Source organism: Oreochromis aureus, linkage group 1 (genome assembly GCF_013358895.1).
Source record: "Oreochromis aureus strain Israel breed Guangdong linkage group 1, ZZ_aureus, whole genome shotgun sequence".
Taxonomy (NCBI): Eukaryota; Metazoa; Chordata; class Actinopteri; order Cichliformes; family Cichlidae; genus Oreochromis; species Oreochromis aureus.
Genome location: NC_052942.1, coordinates 12,462,517 through 12,476,330, shown reverse-complemented (window position 1 = coordinate 12,476,330; position 13,814 = coordinate 12,462,517). Strand labels below are relative to the sequence as shown.

The 13,814-nt window shown below is 40.0% G+C and overlaps 1 protein-coding gene across 1 annotated transcript in view; it reads left to right on the top strand.

The window, feature by feature from the left end:
* The window catches only part of trip4 (thyroid hormone receptor interactor 4), an 81,740-nt gene that overhangs the window by 20,711 nt on the left and 47,215 nt on the right, over positions 1–13,814 (top strand). Inside the window, exon 12 of the mRNA XM_031744578.2 lies at positions 10,659–10,761. Coding sequence (XP_031600438.1) covers positions 10,659–10,761 — 103 coding nt within the window. The remainder of the gene's footprint in view (positions 1–10,658; positions 10,762–13,814) is intronic.

Genomic DNA, 13,814 nt, shown 5'->3' with positions numbered 1-13,814 from the left:
GTTAACACAATATTCCTATCCACCTGAGCTGTTCAGCCCACAAATGGTTGACCTGCATTCTAATGTCTATTGATGTAGCCACTAAATAAAAAAGTCAGCTTTTTAATGCTAGTAACATCTGTTATTACATTTGATGCATTAATACATTTGCATAAGTGAATATCAGAATTGATGTACAGGAAGGAAGAGCTGTAAATGCAAAATGCTTAGTGTGTGAACTGTAGTTCTCATTGTGAAGGCTCCATTGATACATTTTGATATTTATAAGGAACATTTAAGACATATGCACTTATTGCTGTTTTTCACTTTCAAACAGAAAAGCTGTTTGTACTCGCTGTTTCATTCATTCCAGTCAACACCTCTTTGTTGCTCTTTCATCATTTTAAGTTTCTCTTAATGAAACTCAACACTTCCTGCAGATGTTTAACAGTAAATGTGATGTGAAAATATTTTTTTCTCCTCAACTGCTGGAAGGCTTTTAATGTCAAACAGATGAAGGCACGACTTTGAATTAACAGCAAACGACAGATGGTGGCAAATCAGAAAACATGGAGGATCCCTGCTAAACTACTGGAATTGTTTTTTGTAAATATTAAAATCGTCTCCGTCTTTGATGGCAGTCGCAGCTTAACGCCTCATTGTTGGTGGTTTACTTCAACAGTGATGTAGATCTTTGCTGAAACTGCTGTTGGGTGACTTTTTAGTTTGATGTTCTAGCATTTTTTGTGAAGCGCTTTGTGGTATTTGTCTTAGAAGGTGCTGTGGAAATAAAATTTTACTAGACTGACATTTTCTGAAGTTGCCCTTTGTCTAGGAGACGGTTCGTGTCCGCTACATTCTCACTGGTAGAAATTCTCGGTTTAGTTTGGGTAAGGATGCTGCCTAAATAGTGTGCAGGAGGCAGGACATATAACTTGTTCACTTTGAATTGATAAGACCATTACATCTGTACTGTGGAGGTGGTGGGTAAGGAACATGAAATGGCCAATGTCCATCCACCTCCACTGAGTAATATCTAGAGAACTTCAGGGCTGAAATGCATTTATTGAAAAAAGTTGTTTTCTATTCAAAATTATTCCACCAAACAATTTTGGTGCAGTTATGAAAACAGTGAATGTAAAGACTGATTGATTCATGTAGTTTATCCTATGGCCTGGTAGAACCTTGGACATGAAACACTACATGTACTACATGTTTATGCCATGGAGCTCTATTCTAGCCTGCCACACATTTAACACTGTCCGTGAAGCTAGATTACGAACCACAACTATCTATCAGCATCTCCACAGGAAAAAAGAAAAGGAGAATAAGAACAAAAAAGGCCACTTAAGCTACATTTGGGCTTTGTTTTTGCCTCACTTCTAGTAGGAAGTAGCAGTTCACCTATTCCATCCTGTTTCTTCTGTTTTTCCAATTCAATTCAAGGTCAAAAACAAGGAAATAAGCTTTCCAAAAGCTATGTCATTTCTTCCTTGTGGCTCCTGGTATTTTTGGTTGTGGGGGGGGGTTGTGGTCCATCGCATGCATCAGTCAATCAAATGTAACTGAAGGAGACTGTAAGGTGGCAATTTTCTTTTCCTGCAGAGATGCTGATGGATTCCCAATTGCCCTTCGAAAACAAATTTACTTGTAGTTTTGGTGTGATGCACATGTGAGAACTTTTTCATTTTTAACGTAGTTGGATGCGCTTGTGAAAAGAAAGACTTAAACCCCAGTTCTATCGAGGTTAACCTAAACTTTAATGTTGCATAAACTAGCGCTGATCGGCCCTGTGAACGACCGCTGCACCTGGCTCAAACAGTCTCTGCTGCACAGATTCCTCATTTATAAAGTGATCTATGAACCCTAACATTATGGCTAATAGGTGTAGTCTCCCAATTCAGTGCAGCTTGCCAATACTGAAGAACCCTTTACTACCTAAGAGGCAAAGAGTGAAAGCATGTTCTTGGTTTTTAACATTAAACTCATTGTTGTAGACAGGGGCAGTACAAAAGTGACCTCCTGCAGACTGCTTTTAAGCTTACATGTACTTGGTTTCCATTTAATTAATTGGTTCAGTCCCTAGTTTGCTAACATAAACTAATGTAATTCTATTGGCAGGGACCATTTGGTGTACTCAGGCAAGGCTGTACACAAGCTCTAAAACTTTACCTTTAAACACCTATTTTTTAAATATAGCTTCCTGGACAGTGTTAAATCTGGTAGACATGTTTATCGTGTGTCTAATTCATGCAACGTTTCATGTCCAATCTAAAATTCACTATTAAATTAAACATGTTCTGTCGACTTGTGAACTAATAAATAGAAGAAAATATCGAGGGCCATTTTCTGCTGAGCTGATTATTCAAACACAGAAGAGAAAAGCGATGTGTGAACGTATTTAGAGCTTCAAACCTTCGATGACAATCTTGCCAACAAAAATAAGGCTGCATGCCAGCTTTGCGGGGAAAAAATCGGGTTACCTTACTATGACAACAAAAGTCTATGCTCATGAGTTTGCCACCCAGTTTATAGGCAGTGGAGCGGAAATTAGTACTTTTCTGCGTAGAGAAATGGAACATTGCCAGCTTTTCAATCTTATCTGAGCACCTATTGTTCACCGCACTAGTCCTCAGTTGTTAGAAGCTTGTAAAGAAAAATTCATCCATCGCTGATAAATCAGATTTACAGGCACTGATATGCAGCTCATCAGTTACAGATTTTAGGACAGAGACAAAAGTAGAGTCACATTGGTGCTACTTGGACTTTTACAATCTCAGTGATTGCTTATTGATAGACCATTACAGTTTATGGGATCCTTTAAAATGATTTATAATTAATCACATTTATATGTTTGTTTGTGTTTTCTTCATTAATTCATTTTTTGAAACAGAAATGTAACAAGACAGCATGAAAACAAATTGGCACAGCACATGATTTAATTCAGTTAAAGCTCTACTTATAGAGCAAGGAAAATGTACAATTGTGTGTCTGTGTTTGTGCAGTCATGTCTGTGCAGTTTGTTGTCTTTGAATGTCTGTGCTGCCTGTATGTGCTCTGTTCCTGTGTTGTTCGGCGATGGAAAAACAAATAACACACTTAGTGCGTGTAAAAGGCTGAAAAGCAGTTTGAGTACAAGTTTCCTCGGGGCAGCTGCATTTGTTGGCGGGTTAATGAATGCCAGAAACAGGCTTGTGTTGTTTGGGGAACACAATAGATTAAAGAACGATTGGCAAAGGATTGCTGTTGCATACAGTTCCCAACAACACCCTTTCACCTCCCACATGTAGCCCATAGCTCAGAGACAACCCATCTGTTTCTGCATTCCCAGGGTGAAACCAGCCTTGACAGAACTGGCTAAGCAGTATTTCAAAAGTGTCCTCTCAGGGAAGACGCAGTTGGTTTTGTGTAGTTCCCTATCTATCAGAGTCTCTGCCTCTGTATTCTTATTATCTGTCTTTCTTCCCGAATCGTATTCCTCATTTTTACTCTTTGGTCCCCCCTCCTTCCCATTCCCCTTATTCCACCCTCCTCATTTTTAAAAGCCACATGCTCCCAGCCCGTCTGGCTCAGTTGCACCCTGCCAATGAAGGGCTTTTTATTGGGCTGAGATTGAGTGCAGCCAAGCAGGGCCTGGCTAGGGCTGAGGCAGGGGCCAGCCTCGCAGTCCCCCAACCCCTCCCCCTTTCACTGCACAGCCCACTCCACATGCCTGTTCTGGTCTGGCCCTGTCGCCCAGAAGGAGATTACTTGTCTCTGCTGCCCTTAATTGCCGACAGCAGCTGAAAAGAGCCAGAGAGAGGGAGAGAGACATTGTAGAAAGAGGAGAGGGAACAGTGTTGGCTTGTTGAGCTGTTACTTGACAAGCTTGGGCTTAAAGGTTTGTGTTCCTGCTGTCAAATCCTGACTCTGTTTTAGCTGTTTTTATTAAGATGGATGTTGTTTACTTAAAATGCTGATGCTAGCTCGTGGTATTTGGACTGTATTTTGAATAAATAGTACAGTATATTGAACGCAGATGACTTGTTGAGAAAGGAAAGCTGATAAAGTACGCGTGTGAAATATAAAACTCATAAACCTCAGTCCATGTTACATTAATATAAAGATGTGTGGTAAGAGCAGTGGGGTCACTGTGCCCTCTCACTGCCCTCTAAGCCAGTGTTATTCTTTTATAGCCAAAGGCTTCCTTCCAGCAGACCCTTTTTACTTTTTCCAATGAACTTGTGAATTTCATATTATTGCACTTGGTTATTGTTGAATCCCCTCCGGCTTGATCCCAGCAAATTAAATAGTGGGCAGTTTATTGAACTGGCAGTCTCTGAAGAGGCTGTGATGCTTTATGAATTTTTCACCTCTTCATTTTGCTGTTTAGTATGTTATATCAGCCTTCATTCAGCTGTGCTCCTGTTAAATATTTTGAGTCCATATTTGCAGCATGTTGCCTGCTTAACTCCCACACATCCCACTTCAGCATGTACTTCCAAAGCATTGCAGTATGTCTAGCTTGCAAATAAAAAGATGTTTCAGTTTGTTGGGGCCTTGCTTTTTATCCTCTGGCACAAACAAATGATTAAACAACCTCTGTGATGTTTAAATACCCATTTTTAATTTTGTAGACAGCTGTGCATGAAAACAGTACGCCAACATATAACAGATTTACATTGTCAGCTCCCTGCTACAAAAATGGAGTCCATTCCAATTGATCCCACGTGTGAAAGATCAGAAAAATATTAGAGAACTCAGCTCTGTATGCGTGTGTGTTAAGGACCTCTTGGCTGCCTTCTGTGTGCTCTACTTAAAAACCACCTTTTACCTAATGCAAAAAAAGAGTATTTCTAATAGTAGAGCGTTCCCGCAATGGAGAGCAATCCCCTGTTTCCATTATGTTTCTCAAAAAGCAACTCTGGGCATTGTTCATGTGTTAAAGCAGTTAGACGTAAAACTGCCATCAGGAACCATCTGAGGGGGAGAGTGTGGTTGCTGGCTGTTGCTAAGTAAGAATGAAGTGTATGATGACACTTGCAGAGGCTAAGCCTACGCTTGAAGCCACTGAGGTGTTTGTTAACGGGGGTGACGCGATGTCACTGGTATGCATGAATTAATTAAACAGTCCAATAACTCCAGTAGTACTTATCTTGTCCTTTTGGTCTTTATTCCAACATTTTTAACATAACAGCGCAGCAGTCACAAACTGTTTGCCTTCTTGCGATAAACAACACACCTGATGCTGATTATGTGCGTCTACCTTAAATACCTTTACATGAACCAACCATACGAAAACAGAAAAAGGTGACCTCTAGCGGCAACATAAGGTGTTAACCAAAAATGGCTCCTACAACACTCCTTCGTCTCCTTCCTTGTGTTTGTTTTGGTTGCTAACAGGTTGCCATGGGATTGCCTGTAGCTTGCATGGAAAATGCAGACTTGTCTGCAACCAGTAACCAGTTAATCGCGAAGTAGAGAAACGGTGAACGTACAACAGAAACAGGCAGTGGAGAACATCCGGGGCAAAAGCTGTGCCATTTGAATGATGCTGATGTTGTTTGCAGCGGAAAGGCACAACTTTTATTTTGAAGGTGAAATTTCTCACTTTCTGGCTTGGTTCACAGCTTTAAAAATATTGCTCAGTGTTTACAGACAACATTGTGTGCAGTCAACTACTAACCACAACGCTCGCAAGAAGGTATTCTGTGCACTACCAGTTTTTCTCAGCAACCACTACCAACTAGTTCACTAGGGTAAAATATGTATTCCTAACCAGAGGTTGCCAGCTGTCATCAACTGGTCTCTAGGTCTGTGTAACTGATGCTTTTGCCTGCAAACTATTGGGCTAAGATGTATATAGAAGGATTTAGGAATTACTTGTTGTGTTGTACCACCTGTTCAAGAAGCTTGTGCTTTAATTTTGGTGAGTTTAATTCTAGTATTTCATAATTCTGTGACTTAGCAGTGCCAATATCTATGTGTGGGTAACACCATATAGTTAATGAATGCAGGTGGCTATCAAAGCTTGCTAACCTTAGCTGATATCTTAACAACCTCTCATCCAGATATGATCATTTGTGTCTCCAAAAAAGAAAAACGAAACATGGCATCAGTTAAAACACTAAAGTTGAGGATACAAAATGTGGAGTCCAGAACCTTCTGGGTGATTAACATCACACCAGGAAAATTTCTTCCATGTTGAACACATTAAGCAAAGCAAAATGGCTGCAGTTAGTAGCTTCAAATGAACTGTGAAGATGTGAGAGTGACATCATTCTTGTCTCTGAGGGGGAAAAAAAATAATAAGCACATTTCCCAAAATGTCAAGCTGTTGCTTTAAGAGAGCTAACCAGATGATTGAATTATGCACACTCAGTCTGATCCACTGCTAGGACAGTGGAGCTGCACTTTTGTTGAAACACTAGCAAGAATTATCATCAGTTGTCACGCCGACAAGGTCGAGGTGTGTTTGCATCCACCTTTTCAAAGCATTGTGGAACGCAGCCATGCAGCGGACGTGCACTCCTATGCCGAACGCGAGTAAAATGTCAGCGATGTTTGTGACAGAGCGGAAGCTTTTTGTGTCACGATTGAGTAGGCCAAGTAAATTAGAGATCAACTAGTGATACACGATTCGAGCTGAGGCATTTGAATGCAGCTGTACACACAGGCCCTCAGATCTCTCCCCATGTCGAACACATTAAGCAGTCTACCCAGAATGCCCAAGGGCTGTAAGCATGACCTACCATACTAACAAACTGACTCACTAACGAACGAGTGTGCCACTGTGAGGTCACGTGACAGTCACCCACGGTGTTTTCGTGTAAATTCACTTAACAGTTTCCTAATTCAATACCTGTGTTTAACTTTAATTGTATTTGTAAGCAGGTCCACTCAGACTACATTAGATCCTTCCTGATGAATATGGAGGGCTTTAGAAAACCTTCTTGTCACACAACCACAATGTTTCGTGCCCTTTTGATTAACGTGGAATGGAAACAATTAAGTGGGGGAGGTAGCGAGGCAAAGCAGCACATTCAACAGCTTTAAATGCTAATTAGCTAATGGAGGATGAAAGAGCAGGCAACTGGCAGGGTCTCACATGAGCACACTCGAGCACTGGCTGCAGCTAGGCTCGTTTCATCTGAATTCAGACCACCACCATTTTGTTTCCTTGAGTACAACTGACAATACAGCCATCTTGTGTAACGAGAGATTTCTTTTTTTTTGTAATGATCTTAAACGATCTGTGCTTCTTTCTTCCTTTTGAATCTTCTCTTATTCCCAATTTTTATCTCTCACTTCTTAGTTGTGATATATTCTTCTTTTATCTACCACGTCTTATGTAATTATTCTAAGATCACAGAATATTCTCACAGGCGTTGAAGTCAAGTATAGTTTTCCTTTTATGTGCTTCTTATGCTGCAGGCAGCCCACTTATACACAGAGATAAACTCTTTCACTTGTGGCCCAAGTCACATTGTTCATCATGCTGTTAAAGTGATTTTTTTTTTTTTTTTAGATTATTGCTCCTTGTAGTCTTACTCAGACAAAAAAGAGCAGCATGCCTGCACAGTACTTTGCATCTGCTGTGTGAGAAAGTGGTGTGTTAACAATGTTACAATAGCGAGGAAGATTACCTTTCACAGGCTCCATTATTGAAGGATTTTGGAGCTTGTTTTCCTGTTAATGTGATAATGACCACTGCAAGCATGATGAATGCGCTCTCTTTCTTCTATACAGTTTTATTTTTGTCTTTGTAGCACCATTTCACAAAAGTGATCTCAAGGAACTTTGTATTGTTGGTAAAAAGCTGCAGTATTAAGCCATTTTCACATATGCAGTGCAGCCATGAAAGTCTTGCAGAAATAACCTGATGAGCACAAATGTTTAACACAGCTGCGTCAGACATCAGACATTAAACGGGCTTTAACCTGCCAAGTTCGTAGTCCATGTAACTGATGTGCACAGATGAGAGCGTGCCTCTAGGCTATAGTCTGTTGTGTTTGCAGCTAGTGAGTGGTTGTCCTGTGTTCTGCTTCCTGCACTCTACCCAGGCAGCTCTGTCGCCTAGACTTAATAGATTTTGCAAGTATGAAAGTGTACAGTGAGGGAAGGGTGTGTAAAAGGGTCTTCTTATGTTTCAAGGGTTTTAATGGGTTAAGAAGCATTTCTTGAATTTCTTAAAATTGGCGTAAATATTGGACTTGGAAGAGCTAATTAGAGTGATTTGTTTTTTGATGTTCACAAATGTCAAAGGGAACAAAATTATGAAGTTAAAGTTTCATGTCCATGTCATGTTTCATGTTTAATAACACTATAACTAAAACTAAACAACAAAAGGAATATGAAAACCCCCAAAAACTGACAATACTGATTTTTGGTGCCTTTTATTTTCACATGGATGATTCAACCATAAAGCTTTAATTATAATTGATCTCCTCAATGGAACCATTACAGGAAAAATACTTTGACATGATTTAACTGAGACTGAGAAGAAGTTTCCTTTGGCTGCTGCCTTATTTGCAAGAGGTTACTTCCTGATATAACAGTGTCTCCTCCCAGTCTCAAAACAGGGATCTTTCACGTGTTAGATGAGTGCGTTAACCACTACTGGTAGGGAAATGTTAGTGTGTGGGGCCACCTACAAATTTTATTTGATTGTTTGTTCACAGTCAGACCCTCCTCTCCTCATCATATTCATTTTTTTGCAACCAAGATGGCGATGGCACAAGCGCTTATCTCAAGGCCTCAGAACACGATTTCAGAAACCCAGGAGTGACATCACTGTAGCTACGTCCATCTTTTAAACCCCACTTAGTAAGGTTGTTGTATGAACATAGGGAACGCTTAACTTCAGAACTCAGCTGTATCGAAGGATAGGATGAAGTCCAACTGTGCAGCGTTTGAAGTTTTTGCTCTTTTAATTTGTTATGTAACTATTTGTGGTTGTGTGCAAAGTGATATATGGGAAGACTCTAATTGGAGGACTGTTTTCTAAATCTTCTAAAGTGGAAAGATGTAGTTTGGAAAACAGTCCTGGTCCAGTAGCCAAATTACACATCAGTGATGTATTTCACATTCCCTAAGAATGATGATTTACAACCGTCTTATATCCACTATTTAATATTCCATATTAAGGAACCATGGATATTTTATATAGAGAGATTTTTTTCTATTTCCAACAGAGTTTTTTTATGAAAATTCCTCATTATTATTCAAAATGTATTATTATTTGGTTTAGTTTTATTTTTCTGTATGCTTCACATTTAAGTTTAGTGGTTCACACCACAAGACCAAGACATTCTGAATTTCTAAGCCATCCCATAAACAAAAACAAAGAAATAAACTCCAACACCTGTGCCTCTGCTAATGAAGGAACTTCTTTGGCACACAGCTGAGTGATGAAGAGAGGCTCTATTTCCAGTGTTGGTTTTGATGTTTCCATATCGCCAACCTCGTCCCCGCGTTCCCTCCGCCTTGTTTAACCCCTGCAAAATTACAGATAATTTTGTTCAAGGACAGTCAGGAGAATTTTCCAACGGGGGAATCTAATTTAATTGGAATCACTGTGTCATTTGCCATAGGAAGGGAGCAATCAAGGGGCTCTTTCAGGACTGTTTACATATTTTATCACTCGCCCGTGAATGAGATTCAAGTCGACATGGGGTTTAATCAGAAATAAGCATCTCTATCATCTGTCCCCTGTTTGCAGGGACCTTACAGATGGGTTGCAGACTCTGTTGATTTCCTTTAAAAGCCCCAAATTTGTCACAACCTTCAGTGCTCCTTTGAGGGAGATAGAGAGGCTGTGAATAAGAGAGGGGGGGGGAGGGAGAGGAAAAAGCATGCTGTCATGAAAAGAGCCGCTTCCTGGCTGGCTAGATGCAATCATGGGCACTATCTGATAGTGCTGGAGGAAATTGGATGAGCTGAGAACTGTTGGCTGCCTGTGATGGGAAAGATGACTCCTTTGTCACTGTGTCAGTCAATTCCCTACTCTCACCTGAGAGACCAATCAATAACAGAGGGAGAGAGAGAGAGGTTTTCTCTTGTCTCTTGGCCTCTGTATGCTGTGGGCTGCTGTCACTTATAGGCTGTAAAACGCCCACTCTTACACAGGAATGTGCTAAAGCATGTGAGACAGATAAATATGTTATGGGTATGTTTTAAATGCGATGGATTTCTGTAGATGTGGAAGAATGTGTTTGATTTTGAAATCAAATATTCCGTGTCTTATTAATAAATGAACACAAACATTGTATACATGTTTCTTTCTTTCTTTCTTTTTTCCAATTGATATTCATTATTTTCTGTTTCTAGTATGTACACACAACACTGCGTCTGAAAAAGGAATTTCTTGCCGGTTGTCATATATTTTGCGTCGTCTTTGCTGCTCACAAGTGCTGCAGCTGCTCTCATTAGCGACTGCATCATTAGTTGTGCAATTATAGTGCATAAGACCCAGCGAGACTCATAACTATCAGTTGCTGTCAGGCCCGTAGTATTACATCAGGCATGGAGGACAGTTTGCACGACGTAGGCGTATTAACAGGGACTCACTGAATGATTCATAACTGTAATACTGTCATGAGCGCCAACATATTTTCTGTGCACAGTATTGACATGCTAGTCCTGTGTAAGACGATGCTAAACTGTTCTTTTCATTATCCCTCCCCCCACCATCCCTGCAGTTCCCTGATACCTGTGAGGAGTCTGCTTCTCCATTCGTCTTCATCTGCAAAAACCCCCAGGAGCTGCTCGTGAAATTCCCCATGAAAGGGAAGCACAAGATCTGTAAGTCCTGCTTCTTTCATGTCCGTGGAAGTGGAGTGGATGAAATTAGCCTGAGCTAACTAAGAGTTGCTTTATTTTTTTTTCCTCCTTTTTTTTCAAAATCATCTTTAGTATTTATGTTTACACCTATTCATAAAAAAGACAGGTGAAAGTGTCTACAGTTCACAACTACTATATTGTCATTAATAAAAACAAAATTACACACATGGACACAAAGCTCACACACACACACAGTTTCTCTCTGAGAGCCATCTGTAAAGACAGGATTTTGCTGTCAGGTTGCCTGGGGGACTAGCTAGGTCTGGATGTGCAATGTTGTTGCTGTATTGTGTGATTTATAAGAGAGCTCAAACACATTTTCCCTCTGCTGCCATAGCTGCTACTGCAAAAATGATGTACCTGCAAGCTCCTTTGTTAATATTTCTAAACCCTCTAAAGACTTGAGAGGATTGTTTATGCAGCTGTGCCTCTCTCAGATCGTTTGATATCGACGGAGAATTCTTTTTGAGATTCTCGAGATAAAATGTAGCAGTAGCCATGACACCCTGCCCCCCCCCCGCCCCCCCTTTTTTCCCTACAAAACTGGATATGATCACCTTGTCTCGGTTTTTGTGAACATAATGAGCAGTTAAAAAAGGCTTTGGAGGTGTAGCTCAGACCTGAACATCAAAGGATTAAATGAAATTCTTGTTAAGTAGGATGTCAACAGGTCTTAAAGAAATTATTACTGGTCTGGAGGGTTTTAAAAGTCTACTTTTTGTACTGAGTACTTTTAAAGCTCTTTTTGGGGGTTGTTTTGTTTGTTTTTCACAATTTTGCACTTTCCTGCCACATGACACGTGAAGTGGAAAAAGGCTCGTGTACACCTGTTCTTTTATTTTAATTTTCACGTTTTAGTGAACCTAAACTGATGCTCTTGAATAAAAGGTCGAAACGTGCTGACACATTGTTATAAGCTTGCTGATGTAGAGGCAGATTGGAAAATCTGGTCCTGCATTATTTAAACTGGCTGTAGGTTGTGGTTTATGAATCAGCAGTTTTCTTTTTATGGGTGAATAAATAAATATGGCTTTGTTAAAGTTCCCTGCTGGAAATTATAACCACTAATAGATTTCATTTTCTTAATTTTAACGGTACCCCGAGCTAATTTTTTTTCCTGCTACAGCTGCATGCACACATTTGTGAACATTCTGAAATTGCTAATAAAATATAACCTGATCTTTGTCCAAGAAGATACGAAACCAAACTCAGAAGATAGTCATGACAAAATGGCCAAAGCATGTCAGGACTTGGATTTAGAGACTTGTATAATGTAGATATTTCCTGCACAAAAGTGAGGAGGAATATTTGTCCTAAAAATCTTTCAGTTCATCGATATTTCTGGGACGTCTTGATTGACCGAGACCTCTTTGGGTCATGCCGCAGTTTTTTTCTGGTCTTATTCTGCTGGGGTTTGTTCTCAGCTTCGTCCCATCTTACTACCTTGAATTTCCCTCTGCTGCTCAACACAAATGTGACTGTTTTCCATTAGAAAGATGTCTTCAGCAGCTGCCAGCAACTTGTTGAGGTCTCTTGCTTGCCCCAGTTTCCTTTAATGGCCTTTTTGCATGCTGTTAACAGTATTTGACTCAAGCAACTTTTGCTCCAAGCTGTGCTTTATTCAGAGAAAAAGCAGCCTGCGTCTTTTCCATTTTATTTGTTCCGTCCCGACATCCGTCACTGGATTTGTGTGTCAAACACTGAAAGTTGCAGGTCTGAAAAATAATCCATCACTATATCCTGCCTCTTACAGAAGACACACACTTTAGCAAGCCCTTAACCTGTGGTCTGTTTTAAGACATTACGTTTCTGTTAACCTAATAGACATTTCTTTATGGGTAATTTTATGTTGTCATGTCTTTACCTGCTGAGATATTTCACAGTGTAATAGTCTGTCGCCAAGGTCCCTTCCTGCTTTGTTCCAGCTCATGCCTAATTTGCCATATCTAGACTATCCAAACAGTCACAGATGTTTGATGACTGTTTAGTCCAGGAACATTAGCACACTTGATTTGCCTTCTCTCAAATCATTTTCAAAGACCCAATAAGTTATTTCCATTAATATAATCTAAAAATGGGCACAGACATCAGGCAGTGTCAAATAATGTCAAATAAAAAAAAATTAAGTACACAAAAGTTATTTCATCGTGTACAAGGTCACTTTACCTATCTCCTAATTACATTTTCTCCTTGTTTGTAACACGGAGTATTAAAGCCATGCATTACTGGCTCATGTTATACTCTGTGTAACAAGATGCTCCCAGCTGTGCATGTTAGCTCGGTATTTTAAATTGGTTATCTTGACCTACACAGTCCCACTTGTGTTATCCTTCTGTCACCAGCTAGCTTTTCACTCTGCCGTGCTCTTGCTCTCTCGCCTCCTCTTCTACCTCAATTCCCACCACATCTCACGGGTCAGGGCATTGCCGCTCATCTTAGTCGGCGGGGTTTAGCACTAGTATTTTTTTTTTTTTTTTTTTTTCTTGCTCCTCAAGCAGTTTACGTTGACAAGATCTGCTATCCCTGTCATTGCTGACTATGTCACACCTCATCACAATGAGCAAGAAAAGGGATGAACAGCTTTTCAAACAGCAGTGCTGCCGCTGTCTTACATAATGGTTAAAAATTATTTCTAATAAACTATAATGTGCTGCAATGTGTCATTCTGTATATAAAAATGAATTGTTGAAACTGATGGATGGACTCTGCTGTCAGTACTGTGGAAATATAGCTTGAATGAATGTCAGCCAGCTTGCAAAGGCTACTTTTCTCACTAAAGATTCCCATTTTTTTAGGAATTAACTGCTGAAATTTTCTGCCAGGCTCTGTTAGGGTTTATGTTGAAATATATGTGCAACATCTATAATCCCTTTCATGGAAACAGTAGTGATCCGATCCTATTAAGACAGTTGAAACAATTAAATATTATCATGTTATTGCCGTGCAGGATTTTTTCACCAGGCAGTGGTCATTTAGTTCTTTGTCATTTTTGTGCTCTTGTCTGCATTTCATGT